This window comes from Xenopus tropicalis, chromosome 6 (assembly GCF_000004195.4).
Source record: "Xenopus tropicalis strain Nigerian chromosome 6, UCB_Xtro_10.0, whole genome shotgun sequence".
NCBI lineage: Eukaryota > Metazoa > Chordata > Amphibia > Anura > Pipidae > Xenopus > Xenopus tropicalis.
Window position 1 is genome coordinate 6254619 of NC_030682.2, and position 20222 is coordinate 6274840.

General features: G+C 43.9%; 1 protein-coding gene across 1 annotated transcript; it reads left to right on the top strand.

Annotated features, from left to right (window-relative positions):
* Nucleotides 1-1202: 1202 nt before the first annotated feature.
* Nucleotides 1203-16127, top strand: LOC116411535. The gene is made up of 4 exons (XM_031903964.1): nt 1203-1271; nt 7260-7370; nt 10727-10807; nt 13598-16127. The coding sequence occupies exons 1-4, from the start codon at nt 1203-1205 to the stop codon at nt 13949-13951; spliced, it is 615 nt and encodes a 204-aa protein (XP_031759824.1). The 3' UTR covers nt 13952-16127.
* The last annotated feature ends 4095 nt before the right edge of the window (nt 16128-20222 follow it).

Consider the following 20222-nt stretch of genomic DNA (forward strand, 5'->3'; position numbering starts at 1 on the left):
GGTCTTGGCAGAGGGCGCTGCAGGGACATTTCATCATATGTATAAGAGCTGCTAATATGAAATCTTATAACAGCAAGTTTACATTGTTATGTTTTACCCTATATACCCCCAATATATGTATTGCCCCCTGTAACTAATCTGTTATATGTCCAATCTGTCCTACTCCAGGTCACCCCCCGCACCATCCCGCTCCAGGTCATCCTGTTCATCCCCCACACCATCCGGCTCCAGGTCATCCTGTTCATCCCCCGCACCATCCGGTCCACCCCCCGCACCATCCAGTCCACCCCCCACACCATCCAGTCCACCCCCCGCACCATCCTTCTCACCAACCCCCGCACCATCATTAAACAAGAGGAAGAAGAATTCCTGTTTAAAAAGCAAGATTTATCCCCAAGTGATTGACATTCTATTCTTCCTGCTGGGGGCGCTTGACCCCCAGGCAGAAAATCTATTATGCAGCAAACCCCTACTGATCTCTTATACAAGTTTCTAGCAGTGGAGTTTGTAGCGGCTTCCCAGTTTGTTCTCTTCCCAGCGCTCCCAAGTCTACTCCAATGGCCCCTGGGAAGGCCTTCTGCCTGGCTCTATGTTTCTGGAAGTGGAGGCCCTCCGGCCTATAATCTTGCCTGATACCGGTGTTCTGGTTGACCATCTTCCAAGGCATGTCCACCAATGAGTGCGCCATTGTTTGTGGCCTGCTTGAACCCCATGTACCCTACATCTGGTACTGGCACCTCCACCCATGGGGCTCACAGCTCCACACTTGAAGTTAGGAAGAAGAATTGGTTTGGGATCTATATGCCCAAAGGAACGTTGGCCGGGAGGTGCCTGAGGCAAGAGAGAGGGGTGGAAAGGAGAGGGAATAATTATTTTGTTCCATTACCTGTGGCTTCAGCTCTGTATTATTCCCTGTACTGCATCTTTTATTATTACAGTAAAATGCTGATTAACATGATCAAATGTGAAAATTCTGTTAAATCAAAGTAAAGGGGATAAAACCATTTGCACCAATAAAGAACCAAAGTGTCTTTTTCCCCAGGATGATTGAGGTTTTGGGGACAGAAGGGGTGGAGATTTCTAAAAAGTGGGTGGGGTTATAGGGTGTGGTGTGGGTGGGGTTATAGGGTGTGGTTTGAGTGGGTCTGAGGATGATAACAATGTGCAGAATTTGGGCCTGTGCCCCCTCCATGTTGTGCACAATGTCCCACACCAACAATGGCTGCCAGTTTATTTATCCCAAGCTCCACCCACACCCTCAGTTCTCACAGGTAGGATTGTAATAGGGCAACTCGTTTAATTGTTATAATAAAAACTATATTTTTGTGTCCATGGGTTCAAACCAAGTCTCCAGGGCCAGAAAGAAAATATATTTCAGTAAAACGTGCAAAAAGTAATCATATTTTGTTACATTGCTCGACTCAGCAAAAACATTTGACTCCATCGAATGGGACTACTTATGGGGGCTCCTCCAACATGTTGGCCTCGGAGAGAGATTTATACCTTGGGGCAAGCTACTATACAAAAGCCCAAGGGCAGGGTCAGAGTAAATGGCTTTGTATCCCCCTCCTCCCACTGGCCAGAGGTATAAGGCAAGGCTGTCCCCTCTCCCCACTCCTCTTTGCTTTGGCTATGGAATCCCTGGCCATGTTGTATTGAAAGTATCACTATTTGCTGATGACCGTTTGATATACTTAGCAGACTCCAAAAAGTGGATCGCTTTGGCCAATTCTCAGGACAAACTGAGACAAATCCTTCCCTATAGATAACTTTCTACTACCAGGATTACCTCCTGATGCTCCACCGGAATAGGTGGTATGGTTTAAATATTTGAGCATAGAAATCCAGCAGGATATCACCCAATATGTCCAACTAAATTTCCAACCAATTATCTTATCTATGACTGAAGACCTCAAGCACTGGTCCAAACTCCCTCTCTCTTTATGGGGGTACTTACTGACCAAGGGCATTTTTAAACAAGTTAATAAAACCTTATTACCCTTCATATGGAATTAAATGCCCCATACTGTGGGCCTAGCCCCCCAAACGTATATCTGTATTATCTCTCAGCAGTACTGCTTGCACTGGTGCTTCCTTACCAGATCCTTCCGCATCCAAACTGGTTCCTACAGTCGTTGATTTTGGAATCAGTAGCCGGGCTCCAAAACTTCCCATCTCTCCCATAACTTGTCTACTTATTAAAAATGATGAGTAACCTAAGAATTCAATATTTAATTTTTTTCATGGTTTTATTTGAAATGTATTTTTTATTTGTAATAAATAAGGCAAGTAAACCCCATCTGAAGCCTCTCTAATTTGCTCCAGAGGGGAAAAAATTCCTTCCTGACTCCAAGATGGCCAGTCCCTGGGGCAACTTGAACTAAGAGCTCCCACATCTCCCATAACCCTGTATGGGTTACCCAGCCCCTTCTTGTACCTATATAATGTATCAGCCAGCACGACTGATTCGGGGAGGGAATCCCACAACCTCACAGCTCTCACTGTAACAAATCCTTTCCGAATATTTAAATGGAACCTCCCTTCTTCTAAACGGAGTGGGTGCCCTCGTGCCCGTTGGAAGGACCTACTGGTAAATAAAGCATTAGAGAGGTTATTATATGATCCCTTTATATATTTATACATAGTTATCATGTCACCTCTTAAGCGCCTCTTCTCCAGTGTAAACAGACCCAACTTGGCCAGCCTTTCCCCATAACTGAGACTTCCCATACCCTTTACCAGCTTAGTTGCCCTTCTCTGGACCCTCTCTAACTCAATAATGACCCGTTTGAGCACTGGAGACCAAAACTGAACAGCATATTCTAGATGGGGCCTTACCAGCGCTCTGTAAAGGGGAAGGATAACCCCCTCCTCCCGTGAATCTATACCCCTTTTAATACAGCTCAAAACCTTGTTTGCCCTTGCAGCTGCTGCCTGGCATTGCTTGCTACAGCCAAGTTTATTATCTACAAGGGCCCCAAGCTCCTTCTCCATTATGGATTTGCCTAGTGCAGTCCCATTAAGGGTATAAGTGGGGGCAGATTGTTACCCCCCAGGTGCATGACCTTACATTTATCCACATTAAATGTCATCTGCCACTTAGCCGCCAAGATTGCCAGTTGCCCAGGCCCTGCTGCAAGGTGCCCCACCCTGGGTAGAACTGACTGGGCTGCAAACACTGATACATTACTCATAATCCCCCTTAAGTCATTAATAAACAAGTTAAATAAAAGTGGCCCCAATACAGAACCCCGTGGGACCCCACTCCGAGTAGAGAATGTGCCAATCATAACCTCCCTCTCTCCATGTTCTGACATCCCTGTGTTTCTGGATCCAATGGAAAAAGACTTTATATCAGGCAATGTTATTATTTTTCTCTAGGTCTTTCCTAACCCAGGAATGTGCAGCCGACTGAGTGTAACTACAAAGAAACAAAGCTGAATATTTCCTTGGCCAATAGTAAAACTCACAGATGTAGTTCTTACCCTTAGGGATAAAGCTATAAATATAAGTTTCCCTTAGTTGGGACTTTCCCAATGGCGCCACCTTGGCCGGGCTTCCCCCGTGTTTGTACAAGTTGAGTCATTCTATATATGTCAGGTGGGGGTTGGACTTTAGTCAAGAATGGTTGGCCCCTCCCACCCCTCTCACAACACAAGCTGCCTGTCAGTACTGAGCCAAGTTCAGCAAATTCCCATTCATGATAGTTCCCCTCTCTTGATTGTTTGTTTTTGGAGTGAGAAAAAACTTAAGAAAAAAATCACCAATAACTTTAACGTAATTGGAGTGAAAAACCTGTTTTTCTGTTATTTTTTGCAGTTTTGCAAATTTTAGGCGAAGCAAAGGGAACAGTTTCACTGATCACTAGCTGGGACCGGAGTTTACTATAAAATTATTGATGTACCCATAATCCTCCAGATTTTATATTGTGTGACTGGATCAGTGAGGAAGAACAAGAAGTCCTCTATGGGGTGCCGTTTGTCCAAAGCACATTTTGTGGACAAAAATACATTCTATGTGTAAAAAGCAATCCCCAGTACACGGAATGAATGTGTGGACATATACACAAAATTAGTGAATCTTTCAAAAGATTCGCAAAACGGCGAAAAAGTTGCACGTCAAAAAAATTGTAGCACGACTATTCTTTTGTCGCCCGTGGCTATTCTTTTGTCGCCCGTGGCTATTCTTTTGTCGCCTGCGGCTATTCTTTTGTCGCCCACGGCTGTCCTTTTGTCGCCTGCGGCTATTCTTTTGTCACCCGCGGCTATTCTTTTGTCGCCCGCGGCTATTCTTTTGTCGCCCGCGGCTATTCTTTTGTCGCGAGGCTATTATTTTGACGCCCGCCACTATTCTTTTGACGTGGGTAACAATTTTTGGACGAGTGGCGAATTATTCCACAGCAAAATTTTTCATCCGTTTCGTGAAACAATCCACCAATGGCGAAACGCGGAAATTCACCGCAAATCCATGCCTGGTGAAACATTTCGCCCATCACTAATTATTATATTACAAACTCCATTCTGTAAATTTTAACAAGCATTCTGTCTCACAAATGTATAACATCCATACAGCAGAACCAGTAATGTGTAAAGTTACTTACAGAATGAATGATGTAATACAAAACGTCAACAAAATATATAATGGTGTAACTGTATAGCATATTACAAGCTAGATTGTCGTGACAAAATAGATGCTTGTAACTGAAAGTAAGATTCTATAGCACAGAATTCATTCTATCAACAAAATGAATACTGAGTTCCACAAAACTGATAAAATATCCATTCTGTGAAACAACACTGTTAATCAAATTCCTGAGCCAATAAGAAACAAGCATATTCATTATCCAGTAATATGTACGTTTTAAATTGAGTCAATTTACTTAAGCTCCTTCCTCCAAGGATACCAGCTGATTCACATCATGACACTACAACATGAAATTTCAAAACTTTACATAACTTCCCCGCAGTAGTAGCAACTCTCTCTTTGTACATGACTGTCAGACTCCAATGTTTCACTTCCTCCTGTTATTATGTATTATTGTACTAAGCTTAAAGCAGTCACTTAATAATGTGCTTAGATAGAAAAGTGCTTGGAGGACTCTATAGACAGATTGCGGGGCGGGGGGGGTAATATTTGGGCCATAACAAAGAACAAGGAACCAGAGTGATGGGCAAATTTTTCGGCAGGCATGGATTCGTGGTGAATTTCCGCATTTCGTCATTGGTGGATTGGCGGGCCTCAAAAGAATTGTCGCGCGTCAAAATAAATAGTCGCAGACGTCAAAAGAATAGTCACGGCGTCAAAATAAATAGTCGCGCATCAAAAGAATAGTCGCGGGTGTCAAAGAATAGTCGCAGCGTCAAAATAAATAGTTGCACGTCAAAAAATTAGTCACGCCTGTCAAAAAATTAGTCGCGGGCGTCAAAAGAAGTCGTGGGCGTCAAAAGAATAGTCGCACATGAAAATAAATAGTCACATCGTCAAAATAATAGTCGCGGCGTCAAAATAAATAGTCGTGCATCAAAAGAATAGTCGCGGGTGTCAAAGAATAGTCGCAGCGTCAAAATAAATAGTCGCGCATCAAAAGAATAGTCGCGGGTGTCAAAGAATAGTCGCAGCGTCAAAATAAATAGTTGCACGTCAAAAAATTAGTCACGCCTGTCAAAAAATTAGTCGCGGGCGTCAAAAGAAGTCGTGGGCGTCAAAAGAATAGTCGCACATGAAAATAAATAGTCACATCGTCAAAATAATAGTCGCGGCGTCAAAATAAATAGTCGTGCATCAAAAGAATAGTCGCGGGTGTCAAAGAATAGTCGCAGCGTCAAAATAAATAGTCGCTCATCAAAAGAATAGTCGCGGGTGTCAAAGAATAGTCGCAGCGTCAAAATAAATAGTCGCGCATCAAAAGAATAGTCGCGGGTGTCAAAGAATAGTCGCAGCGTCAAAATAAATAGTTGCACGTCAAAAAATTAGTCGCAGGCGTCAAAAGAATAGTCGCACATGAAAATAAATAGTCACATCATCAAAATAATAGTCGCGGGTCAAAAGAATAGTCGCGGGTGACAAATTTTTTGGCGCGTGACATATTTGCCATTTCGCGAATCTTTTGAAAGATTTGCGAATTTTACAGCAAAGCGAAAGGGGACAGATTCGCTCATCACTAGAGATGAACTTTCATTTGAAATTGAACAAATTGTTCCTGGGGTTGAGGTTGGGGAATGCCCTTTTGGGTGAACAAGAATGGACTATGTAACTATCTAAATGTACAGAGGGGTTACCAGTAGTGATGATCGTATCTGTTCCGTTTCGGTTCGCCGGAAAATTCGCGAATCTTTCAAAAGATCCGCGAAACAGCGCAAAATTTGCGAAACAGTGAAAATGTTGTGCGACAAAAAAAATTGTCGCCCGCGGCTTTTATTTTGTCGCACGGCTATTGTTTTGTCGCCTGCGGCTATTATTTCGTCGCGCGGCTTTTATTTTGTCGCCCACGGCTATTATATCGTCGCCCGATCCTATTATTTTGTTGCACGGCTATTCTTTTGTCGCCCGTGGCTATTATTTTGTTGCACGGCTATTCTTTTGTCACCCGTGGCTATTATTTTGTCGCCTGTGGCTATTATTTTGTCGCCTACGGCTATTATATCACTGCCTGCGCCTATTATTTTGTTGCACGGCTATTCTTTTATCGCCCGCGGCTATTATTTCGTCGCCTACGGCTATTCTTTTGTCGCCCGCGGCTATTATTTCCTCGCACGGTTATTCTTTTGTCGCCCGCGGCTATTATTTCGTCGCGCGGCTATTCTTTTGACACCCGGGACTATTCTTTTTTGATGCCGGCGACAATTTTGTGACGTGCGGCTAATTTTTCTGCGGCCAATTTTTCCATTTGTTTCGTGAAACAATCCGCCAATGGTGCAATGCAGAAATCCGCCGCAAATCCATGCCTGGGGAAACATTTTGCCCGTCACTAGTTACCAGCCCCCTGACCAGTCAGTATCATCCCCCCTGGGGGGGATGTTGCTGCCATATTTGTGCAGATCATTTGGTTCCCACCAAGACAACAGCCAATGGAAACCACTCACTGTTGTGATTCATTACCTTGATGTGGGTTTCACCACCTATGGATCAAATACCACGAGTTGTACAAAGAAACACACCCTGCGCCGGGACTGTCCTTCCTGCTTGGCATCTGGCTGAACAGGTAATTTCAGTTATGACATCAGACAACTATATAGACTGGATAAGGAGCCCAATAAAAGGGAAGAACATATAGAGAGTCGCTCACTGAAGGAGAAAGAGACTCCAGAAACCGACTCCTGTCCCAGAGCAGTCACAGCCGGTGCCCCAAGCGAAGAACATGGACAATAGAGGTGAGTTATTCTGTTATATAAGTGTCTGGGCATGAAACAGATAAAGCCCTCGCCCTGTGTGGTATATACAGTATAGGGGTACATGTAGCCGCGCTGATGTGCCGCTGTGTTTGGGGTCAATAACAACATCTGCCCAGGGATCCATTTGGCACAACTTGGGAATCTTGTAGTTGCCACCGCTGGAAAGCAGGGTTTCTTTGTGCCAAAGTGTGTAAATCTGGCTACTGGCACACAGCGCAACTATAGGCACACGTCGGTTACTAAGTGGCACCCTGACCGGCGCCAATCTGTTCCCAGCAATATGCCCATACGTGTATATACTGTATATTGGCGGAAATCACTTTGGGGGGAATTCACAAAAGTGTCGATAAGTGAATCGGTCACAAAATTGTAAAAATGTCAAAAGCACAACAAATCCGCATAAGAGGGTTGATTCACTAAAGGTCGATAAAACGTGCGTTATTTATAAATGTAGAAATTTTATCGCGTCTAATTTTCCATGTCTTAACACGCGATTCACTAAAAGTATATTTGCGTTAATTTAGACGCGATGCTGCTTGCGTTATTTTAGTCACGAAGACTATTTTCGTGCATTTGACAGAAGTGTTTGTGAATCATGCGTTAGTATTATTTCGGCGCACAAATTAACGCATGCGGTTATACTGTAGCCAATCGCGTGTTAATTTTCGCGTCTTTTTTTTAACGCAAAAAAGCGTGTGATGAAACTTATCGACCTTTAGTGAATCAGCCCTCAGGTGTCTTATAGCTCTATGGCTTTGTCACAATGCCGCCAAATGTTAAATAGTGTCTTACACCCGACAAGCAACTGTTGTTATTGTGCTGTGAAAATGTTGTTTCTATACAAGTCAAATAAACCTATTGACATTTCATCTAATATTTTCAGAAAGAATGTCTGTAAAAATGCCGTGGGTGCGGCGAATTCTCAGAAAGGTCATAAATACGACACAAAGATAGCCACACCCACTTTTTAACAAAGTTTTTTTTGAAAATTGTCAATTGCGGTTTATGAAAAAGTTGCCAAATACGTCATTTTTAGGACATTTTTACTACATTTTCCTTTACCAACATGTTTGTGAATTCCCCCTGTGAGTATATTGTATTGTATATAGGGAGGGTTCTTGTGTTTCTTCCTGTCTGGGTTTGGTTCAGGGGCGCCGCGGCCATGGGGTGAGTTGAGACACTTGTGCCCCCCAAAGTTGCCGGGGGCGGCAAAAAGCTGTACAAATGTACAGGGCAGCAGCCAATGTTCCAATAATATAAATACTTTATTTGATCAGCTTTAAAAACATGCCTTACGGGTTCCACATTCCTACACTTGTAATCACAGGCGCAGTTTCCTTCACTACTTTGCCTGTTGTCTCAGAGCTTAGCAACCCTATCCATTCTATACAGGGCTTTCCCTTACCCCTAGTTACTGGGATGGTTACAGGGTGTCCTTCTCTCAGTAATGCCTTTGTTACTTCTGGGGGGATTCTGCCCCAATAAGGGGTAATTATATCTTAGTTGGGATCAAGTACAGGTACTGTTTTATTATTACAGAGAAAAGGGAATCATTTAACCATGAAATAAACCCAATAGGGCTGTTCTGCCCCCAATAAGGGGTAATTATATCTTAGTTGGGATCAAGTACAGGTACTGTTTTATTATTACAGAGAAAAGGGAATCATTTAACCATTAAATAAACCCAATAGGGCTGTTCTGCCCCCAATAAGGGGTAATTATATCTTAGTTGGGATCAAGTACAGGTACTGTTTTATTATTACAGAGAAAAGGGAATCATTTAACCATTAAATAAACCCAATAGGGCTGTTCTGCCCCAATAAGGGGTAATTATATCTTAGTTGGGATCAAGTACAGGTACTGTTTTATTATTACAGAGAAAAGGGAATCATTTAACCATTAAATAAACCCAATAGGGCTGTTCTGCCCCAATAAGGGGTAATTATATCTTAGTTGGGATCAAGTACAGGTACTGTTTTATTATTACAGAGAAAAGGGAATCATTTAACCATTAAATAAACCCAATAGGGCTGTTCTGCCCCCAATAAGGGGTAATTATATCTTTGTTGGGATCAAGTACAGGTACTGTTTTATTATTACAGAGAAAAGGGAATCATTTAACCATGAAATAAACCCAATAGGGCTGTTCTGCCCCCAATAAGGGGTAATTATATCTTAGTTGGGATCAAGTACTGGTACTGTTTTATTATTACAGAGAAAAGGGAATCATTTAACCATTAAATAAACCCAATAGGGCTGTTCTGCCCCCAATAAGGATTAATTATATCTTAGTTGGGATCAAGTACAGGTACTGTTTTATTATTACAGAGAAAAGGGAATCATTTAACCATTAAATAAACCCAATAGGGCTGTTCTGCCCCAATAAGGGGTAATTATATCTTAGTTGGGATCAAGTACAGGTACTGTTTTATTATTACAGAGAAAAGGGAATTATTTAACCATGAAATAAACCCAATAGGGCTGTTCTGCCCCAATAAGGGGTAATTATATCTTAGTTGGGATCAAGTACAGGTACTGTTTTATTATTACAGAGAAAAGGGAATCATTTAACCATGAAATAAACCCAATAGGGCTGTTCTGCCCCAATAAGGGGTAATGATTAATGTGTGCCAAGTAAATATTTAGGGAAAATGGTGATATCATCCTCTTCTTCCATTGAAATCTTTCATTGTTTCATGTGACCACATAATTCCCATGGCTGGGATGGATGCAATGTAATTCTGTGATAAAAGGGGGTCATTTACAACATCCTCACTCTCTGGCCTCCGAAAATATTATTGTATGTAATAAGGATTTGGTTGAAGAGTCCCAGTGCTCTGGCCTCTATAGGGGAAACTACACTGTGTATAAGGGACCAGATATCAAAACACAAATCCACTCTATACAGCCCAGAGGGATCTGCCTGTACCTTCTCATTCCTTGAGTTTACACCTTTTGGTCTTCTTCGAATCTGGGCAGTGATGTCATAGGGTTGGGGAGAATGACCTCAGTGACAGGGTAGTGACATTAAAGGTAGGGGTGGGGCAATGACACAGCAGAGCTTTCAGTGATCAGAAACTGGGCAGGTGGTGCCCCTAGCTTGGAGGCTATAATGGCGAGTATAACGTTCCAAGTGATGGAATGAGTAGAACGTCCTTAGAGAAGAGGAGACTCAGTACGTTGTCTAAGTTGGAAACATCTTGGATCTGTAAATAAAGCTCCTTGTGGCCAAGGGGACTACATAGAGACCATGTCCCATCTGGGCAAGCCTGGTGTGATTGTGTGGTGTTTCCCAATTTGAACTTATTTTAATACGTTTCTCCTCTTCTTTGTAGCTCATTGATAGAGCACCCATAGAGCACCCATCGCTGCTACATATTCTCAGTGTTGGTGCTGAGCTCAGCGAGACATGGGTGGTAAGCGCTTTCTATTTGTATTATATCCGTGCCTGTCAGTGGTGCATGTGTGTCGCTGGTGTATGTGTGTCGCTGGTGTATGTGTGTCGGTGGTGTATGTGTGTTGGTGGTGTATGTGTGTCGGCGGTGTATGTGTGTCGGCGGTGTATGTGTGTCGGTGGTGTATGTGTGTCGGTGGTGTATGTGTGTCGGCGGTGTATGTGTGTCGGCGGTGTATGTGTGTCGCTGGTGTATGTGTGTCGGTGGTGTATGTGTGTCGGTGGTGTATGTGTGTCGCTGGTGTGTGTGTGTCGGTGGTGTATGTGTGTTGGTGGTGTATGTGTGTCGGTGGTGTATGTGTGTCGCTGGTGTATGTGTGTCGGTGGTGTATGTGTGTCGCTGGTGTATGTGTGTCGGCGGTGTATGTGTGTCGCTGGTGTATGTGTGTCGGCGGTGTATGTGTGTCGCTGGTGTATGTGTGTCGGTGGTGTATGTGTGTTGGTGGTGTATGTGTGTCGCTGGTGTATGTGTGTCGCTGGTGTATGTGTGTCGGTGGTGTATGTGTGTTGGTGGTGTATGTGTGTCGCTGGTGTATGTGTGTTGGTGGTGTATGTGTGTCGCTGGTGTATGTGTGTCGGTGGTGTATGTGTGTTGGTGGTGTATGTGTGTCGGTGGTGTATGTGTGTTGGTGGTGTATGTGTGTCGGTGGTGTATGTGTGTTGGTGGTGTATGTGTGTCGGTGGTGTATGTGTGTCGCTGGTGTATGTGTGTCGGTGGTGTATGTGTGTCGCTGGTGTATGTGTGTCGGTGGTGTATGTGTGTCGCTGGTGTATGTGTGTCGGTGGTGTATGTGTGTCGGCGGTGTATGTGTGTCGCTGGTGTATGTGTGTCGCTGGTGTATGTGTGTCGCTGGTGTATGTGTGTCGCTGGTGTATGTGTGTCGGTGGTGTATGTGTGTCGCTGGTGTATGTGTGTCGGCGGTGTATGTGTGTCGCTGGTGTATGTGTGTCGGTGGTGTATGTGTGTTGGTGGTGTATGTGTGTCGCTGGTGTATGTGTGTCGCTGGTGTATGTGTGTCGGTGGTGTATGTGTGTCGCTGGTGTATGTGTGTCGCTGGTGTATGTGTGTCGGTGGTGTATGTGTGTCGCTGGTGTATGTGTGTCGCTGGTGTATGTGTGTCGGTGGTGTATGTGTGTTGCTGGTGTATGTGTGTCGGTGGTAGGTTATAATGTGCTGTGCATCATGTATGGACAATAGGGATTAGGGATTAAACTGTGAAAATCTTAAACTTGGATTATGTGGTCATGTGACACAAGGAGAGATTCCTATGGGAGCAGAGCCTATGACATCACACAAAGGGGCGGGGTTTAACCATTTTTTACTGCATTGATGGCCACACTAATCACTTGGCTTGGGCAAGGGCTGGGATATGAGGCTGAAACGTTGCTTGTTGCACCCAATATGTCTCACAAATAATTCTTCTTGTTGGTTGAAGCTTGTGCTGTGATCCTGGTGTTTTATTATGGACTATGGAAGCCGGAGACACAAGAGTTAGCACTGCAAGTAGGGTTGCCACTTGGCCAATACTCCAACTTCCTAGCCAACAATGTTCCCTCTCGTTCCACCCTGGTCCATCCCAATTCTTGTTTAACCTTAGCTTCTCTGTCCTGATTGCCTTCAGCTCCCCAATCCACTACATCATTGGCACGCCCATTCATGCCCTTGGCCAGCCATTCCATCACCCCAACCCCCTTAATGTCATATGCCTGCCCCCACCAGTATTCTCGTTTTAAAAAGGTGGCAGCCCTAACAGCAAGGCAGCAGTTCTGGGGTCCTGGGTTCAAATCCAGCCAAAGTACTATGTGCAAGGAGTTTGTATGTCCTCTATATGTTCGTTTCCTTGGGGCAGAGACTGATGGAGATCATGTTTAATCTGTGCAGCTCTGTGGAACATGTTGGTGCTATATAAATAGACAATAATAATAAATGTATATGGGTATGTATATAAGTTGTACAGTAGACTGAGGTTGGCAAGATGGCACATACATAGCCACATATTGGCTGCACACATATGGATACTATTTGGCAACATAATGGCTCAGGTAACCGCTAGACTAGGGAACCCCAACCTTTTTTACCCAAGCGGCACTTTCAACACAAGCATGCAAAAGTTTCCTGGGGTGCCCAATAAGGGCTGTGATTGGCTATTTGGTAGCCCCTATGTGGACTGGCAGCCTACAGGAAGTTCTGTTTGGCAGTACAACAGGTTTATATGCAACCAAAACTTGCCTTCAAGTCAGGAAATTAGAAATAACCCCCTGTTTTGAGGCCACTGGGGCAACATCCAAGGAACTGTAGAGCAACATGTTGCCCCCTGAGCCAATGGTTGGGGATCACTGGGCTAAATAGAAGAACAAAATCTCATTATTTTGCAGCAGGAGGCATTGCTAGACCCTTATCTGATTGGCTCCAGAGCAGTGGTTCTCAACCTGTGGGTCGGGACCCCTTTGGGGGTCAAACAACCCTTTCACAGGGGTCGCCTAAGACGATCGGAGAACACATATTTCCGATGATCTCCGGAATAATTTTATTTTAGCAAAATCTCATTACTTTGCAGCAGGAGGCATTGCTAGACCCTTATCTGATTGGCTCTAGAGCTCAAGGATGCATTTCATGAAATGAAAAATATGCTTGAAACGGGAGTCTGGGCAGGTTTATATTATGTTCTGCATCACCCTGTATGTGCCCTTTTTTCATTTTGCATGTTGTAACTAACCTGTTCTTTTCTATATCCATTCTGCCCCACTCCAGGCTGTTGTGGTCATCCTCACCACCACCCGCACCATCACGTTCACCCTCCGCACTATCATCCTCACCCTCCGCATCATCCTGTTTACCCTCCGCACTATCCTGTTCATAACCCGCATCATCATGATCACCATGGGCACCATCATGATCACCATGGGCACCATCATGATCACCATGGCCACCATCATGATCACCATGGGCACCATCATGGCCACCACGGGCACCATCATGGTCACCATGGACATCATTAAACCTCCAGTCTTGCAGCAGGAAGAATTCCTGTTTAGGAAGCATCATATATCCCCCCGTGATCAAGTGACTGATTTTCTATTCTTCCTGCTGGAGGGGGGCGCTTGACCTTAGCCTATAATGCAGCAAATCATTACTAATGTCTTATACAAGTTTCTTGCAGTGGAAGTTTGGACCGGCCTCCCAGCTTGTTCCAGCGCTCCCTGTTCCAAGGGAAGGTCTTCTGTTTGCTCTTATGTGTTTGGAATCTGAGGCCCCCCAGCCTACAGTCTTTCCTGGAGTTCCCCCCATTTTCAGATCATGTGCTCCCATGAGTTTGGCATTATTTGCCCTGTATGGATCCTGTGTATCTAGGAGAGGGGTTCTGCCCATGGCCCAGCCAACTTGGCATCTATCCCTGTATCTATGCACTGGGCACCCCCAGCCCTTCTCCCACCTGTTGGGCTCACAGCTCCACATGAGTAGTTGAGAGGAAGGCTTGATTCAGGATCTATAAAGTGCCCAATGGAGTATTGGCCGGGAGGTGGCTGTAGGCAATAGAGAGAGGAGAGGACAAAAGAGAGAGGACAGTGGGAGTAGGGGAAACACAGGGAGAGCCGGACAGACATTGGGGTACAGAGGAAAGGGGGAGAGGAAAGGGGGACAGATGAAGGTGCTGATCTCTACTGGAGCTGTAACACTGGGCCTTTGGGGGTGACTGGGCTGAATTAGCTCCCTTCATGCTGAGACCTGGGGGCTCATTTATGAACACAAGGGCAGACAGCCAAGTGCCCAGTTGGACACAAAATTGAGGATTCCCTGCTTTGTGGGTAAATATCATGGTGACTTGCACCCCAGAGGGGCACTTTTCCCATTGCCCTGGGTTAGTAAAAGAGCCCCCTAATCCTGGATTTAGTGCATCCCTACTATATTATTCCCTGTACCGCAGCCCCCTGGGAATTTCTCTTTATCTTTCTCATCCTGAACTTGCCCTTGGAAAGCAAATACAAAATGTGTGGTGTTTCGTAACCTGTATCCTATGAAATAATCCATGATTTTTATGTGACGCTAATAATCTCTGACTGAATAATAATGATAATGAACTGGGGTGTAATTTACAAACATTCGCAATTAAACCAATAAAGTTACCCAGAGAGGATCAGCTGACCCTGTATTTACTCCCGGCACAGTTCCACACTGCTGGTGGGACTACCCTTGCCCATGTTAGCGGGGGCCCCTTTATAACCTGCTGACCCCTTGTGGGTTGGGCTCCATAGCCAGGTGATCCCTGGATCTTCCTTTTCTCCCAGAAGTGCACTGGGGCTCCCAGCCAATCAGGTTTCTCTCCAGTCTGTAACCAGGCAGAAAAATAGACAGAAAAACAGATGAAAGAGTTTTTGGATCCCCTATCACATCTCACTTATTGTTTTAAGCCCATTATATATATATATATACTGTATGTATATAAAATTTGGTCACAGACAAGTTTTAGACACAGACCAATAGCTTTATTTGCCCTTTTTTATATGGGGTGTAACCAATACAAAACTAGGGAAAGTCGAGAGTAGTTTTAATCCCATTCGCTAACCCATAACAACCAAGCAGGGCAGTTAAAATGCAGAATGCTTTTGTCTTGGTTGCTATGGATCAGGGAGTGTTGGCAACCTTACTTTGGCCTAATTAGCCCGACAGTGGGCAGATAATACCAGTACATGCCTTTCCTTTGGAAATCCCACGGATTGGAAATGAATGGAGACCTATCAGAAATATCCCTTGGGCTACAGCAACTACTACTGGGCAGTGTTTCATCCTCATTATGAGGGGTTCACAAACAAACGTTGGGGGGCTGGGGCGTCATGGAGGGCAAATGGATATAACTTAAAGCAGCAGAAGAAGAAAGAAGGGAACAAGCAACAAGGAAGAAACACCTTTAGGGTGAAGATACACTGAGCTACTAGTAGCAGCTACTTTTTTAAGGCTACTAAACTCCAGAAAATCCCCTGCCATAGACAATAATGAGAATTGCCCCTGCTAAAACACACGTAGAGACAGTTATCAGTAAAACATCACCATTGTCTGTTTTAGTAGCCAAGACAACAAGCTGCTACTAGTAGCTCAGTGTGTCTTCAGCCTTAAGAATAGCTGCACAGACATCACACACAGACAGTAGGATAATATAGTTAGAATATATTTATTAGAAGCCTTGTATGCTGGATGCTTCTCTTACTGTAGGATTCAATGTAACTGTGATAATATTGTTTGATTGTATTGATTGTAGTAATTAAACTTCTGTGTTCATAAGGTATCAGTGTCATTGATATGTTATTACAGGTTGATAGAATATGTGTGTTAATAAACAAAGCCTGACAGTCGCTAACCCGGTACATTATTATATACATATATATATATATAGTTGTTCAGAGTCAAGGAAAGCCTGACAGGTTATAGTCATTAACCCGGTACAGGTATTGGACCTGTTATCCAGAATTCTTGGGACCTACAGTTTTCCAGATAAGGGATCTTTCCTTAATTTGGATCTCTAACTTAAGTCTGCTTAAAATCATTTAACCATTAAATAATTCCAATAGGGCTGTTCTGCCCCAATAAGGGGTAATTAAATCTTAGTTGGGATCAAGTACAGGTACTGTTTTATTATTACAGAGAAAAGGGAATCATTTAACCATTAAATAAACCCAATAGGGCTGTTCTGCCCCAATAAGGGGTAATTATATCTTAGTTGGGATCAAGTACAGGTACTGTTTTATTATTACAGAGAAAAGGGAATCATTTAACCATTAAATAAACCCAATAGGGCTGTTCTGCCCCAATAAGGGGTAATTATATCTTAGTTGGGATCAAGTACAGGTACTGTTTTATTATTACAGAGAAAAGGGAATCATTTAACCATGAAATAAACCCAATAGGGCTGTTCTGCCCCCAATAAGGGGTAATTATATCTTAGTTGGGATCAAGTACAGGTACTGTTTTATTATTACAGAGAAAAGGGAATCATTTAACCATTAAATAAACCCAATAGGGCTGTTCTGCCCCAATAAGGGGTAATTATATCTTAGTTGGGATCAAGTACAGGTACTGTTTTATTATTACAGAGAAAAGGGAATCATTTAACCATTAAATAAACCCAATAGGGCTGTTCTGCCCCAATAAGGGGTAATTATATCTTAGTTGGGATCAAGTACAGGTACTGTTTTATTATTACAGAGAAAAGGGAATCATTTTTAAAAATTAGAATTATTTACTTATAATGGAGTCTATGAGAGATGGCCTCTCTGTAATTCAGAACTTTCTGGATTCCAGATAAGGGATCCCATACCTGTATTTAGGGGCTTTTTACATTGGCATAGCTAGGCAGTGATCCAACCTTCTGAGAAGCGTTAAAGACTCTAAGTCAGGATTCTGGATATCAGATGTATGACCTTATGGTCTATATTTAGGACTAGACCAGCAAATTTAGGATTTAAAATGAGCAGGTTATCCCACAACGGGAATCCCACAACCTCACAGCTCTCCCTGTAACAAATCCTTTCCGAATGTTTAAACGGAACCTCCCTTCTTCTAAACGGAGTGGGTGCCCTCGTGCCCGTTGGAAGGACCTACTGGTAAATAAAACATTAGAGAGGTTATTATATGATCCCTTTATATATTTATACATAGTTATCATGTCCCCTCTTAAGCGCCTCTTCCCCAGTATAAACAGACCCAACTTGGCCAGTCTTTCCCCATAACTGAGACTTTCCATACCCTTTACCAGCTTAGTTGCCCTTCTCTGGACCCTCTCTAACTCAATAATGTCCCGTTTGAGCACTGGAGACCAAAACTGAACAGCATATTCTAGATGGGGCCTTACCAGCGCTCTGTAAAGGGGAAGAATAACCCCCTCCTCCCGTGAATCTATATGTATCTTACAATAACGAACAAGATGTTTCCCCTGAAAATGTTATAGTTGAAGGTGTTTGATCCAATGTGCCATCTTCCTAGAAAAGAAGTTGAGATTCTCTGGGAACGGTTGGCACAGAAGGGACAGACCATGGCGGCACTTACACAGCGGCTGGGGGAGGTGTAAATACCAGAGTAGTTTGGGGGGGGGCAGTGACTGTGTTGTCCCTCTGCCTACAGCACAATAGGCATCTCCAGGAACTGGTAGGCCAGACAGTAGTGTTAGACTCTCCTTACATTGGGCTTCATTCACAGTGGAGGAGCCCCATAAAAGAGAATATGGAGAATATGGCTGCCTCCTCACTGCAGTAATGCATTAGCGCTCAGGCAGCTCTTCCAGGGGTTAATGCTATTGATATTTCATTCTTATATGATATTGACCCTGGAGACAATGAAGATGCATTTGCTTTCTGTACAAGGTACCAGGCATTATATTGTATGGTTACCCACAGGCCAGATTTAGGGATAGGAGACCCCAAGATGTTACCAATACTCGCAGGGAAATATGGGGGTACGGATTTCATTACTTGCTAATGCTCACACTTATCCTGAGTTTCTCTATATTTTATGGTAAATGACTGGAGAAAGCTCACATCTTCACATCTTCACATCTTTACATCTTCTTTAAGCTTAAAAGAGACCAACATACCCCAAATAAACCAGGTTTGTTTTGCTTGTAGAACAATTGGGCACATAAAGAAGATGGTGGAGACTTATTCCCTCCCCGATGTACCCAGCTGACATAGAGGACACAATTGTGTGGGTGGAGTTGGGCCACAGCTTTATTATAGAATACAACAGGGGTCCTCAAACTTCTGAACCAAGGGGCTCTATCAAGGACTGTTGGGGGGCCGGACCGCCATCACCAACACCCCCCTGCGGCGGTGGCAAACTGTAGCCCAAACTGGTCACATTCCCCCCCAATCCCTCCCCCGGCGCTCCATTCATTCCCGCTGAGTCCTACCTCAGCTCCCCCATCCTGCTCCCCAGGCCAGGTAAATTCCCCTGGGGGGCTAGACCCAACCCACAGGCTGTAGTTTGAGGACCGCTGGAATACAACATCTATAGCCCTTGCCATGCATTTCAACTTTACTGAACATCTTAATGAACTTTATAACTGGCCACTGAGTGGGCATGTGGAAGCCATCAAAAAACCCCAGAGATTAAATGGCCAAGGACTATCACCCGCCAATACGGGAAACGTATTGGGTGAGTTAACCCCTTATTTGCACAGAGGGAATTGAGCAGGCAGCTGGCTCCACAGTCCCTCTGTGCTCTCATTAGATATCTTAGCGCTCTCTAAAGGTGGCCACACACGTGGTGATTTCGCTCCACTGACGTTTAGGGCTGAATCGTCAGATATGGAGGTAGAAACAATAGGGATTCTACCTCATTCTGCCAATTCAGCCCTGAAGGTAGATTTTGCTCAGGCGCCTTCTATGGAGCCTGATCAAACTTTTTTAACCTGGCCGATCGGCGAGTCGACCGATATCCGCAGCCTTTTGTGATATCAGTCGCCTCGCCGAGTCGCCATACACGAACTGAATATCGTATGAAACGACGTTTTCCTAGTGTTTCCATTGGTCCAGTGAGTCAAACAGAGAATTCCCCAATTGTGCTGGAGAAATTGGAAATGAGACTCAGCATTGATAAAACGAGGTTATGCACTTATATACACATAATATAACTGTAATGCACTAAATGGTAGTGTTTCAGCAGTATAAGTAACTGAGAAGGATTGTTGGCTTCTCTGGAGAAAAATGCTAAGAAGTCACTATGGACAGATATCGGGGGTCATTTTTGGCCCATAACAAAGAACCAGAGCCCCCACTTTAGAGGAGATGAACTTTCATTGGAAGTAGAACGTATTGTTCCTGGGGGGTGAGGTTGGGGAACGCCCTATTGGGTCACAGAGGCAGATTCTGTTAATGAGAAATAATTATCAATTAATGGTGAAACTAGAGTCCCCCAGAGTGAAATCCTGGGGGCACTTGTTATTATTCATCCAAACTAACTATCTATATAATAGTTACTATGTGACTACATGTACTGCATCCATTGTTCCTCACCACCCAGGGGATATTCCTATTATTTCTGAGCAGATCATTTGCTTCCCACCAAGGCAGCAGCCAATGGAAACCACTCACTGTTGGGATCAGTTAATGATTCAGGGATAGGCAATATCTCCTCACTGACTCACATTATACGAGGGACTGACCTATAGGAGTCAGGTATATGAGCACATGACTGTACATAACATGGGGGGGGTACAGTAACCCATAGCCCAGATACAGTAACACCCACAGGGCTGTAAACTTCTGTGTATTGTAAAGATAGAAATGTTTAATGAGGAACATTATGACAATGCCCCAATGTTACAATGTTCCACACAGGTAGGGTGGGGGGGGGAACTGTTTCTCGTATTACAGAACAAGAATGAACT

What these genes read in the sequence shown, in the direction of transcription:
- LOC116411535 (XM_031903964.1), top strand. Translation starts at nt 1,203, where the DNA reads ATGTCCCACACCAACAATGGCTGCCAGTTTATTTATCCCAAGCTCCAC. An exon ending in CACACCCTCAGTTCTCACAG is followed by an intron (nt 1,272 to 7,259) that starts GTAGGATTGTAA and finishes GCCCAATAAAAG; the next exon opens with GGAAGAACATATAGAGAGTC. An exon ending in GAAGAACATGGACAATAGAG is followed by an intron (nt 7,371 to 10,726) that starts GTGAGTTATTCT and finishes TCTTCTTTGTAG; the next exon opens with CTCATTGATAGAGCACCCAT.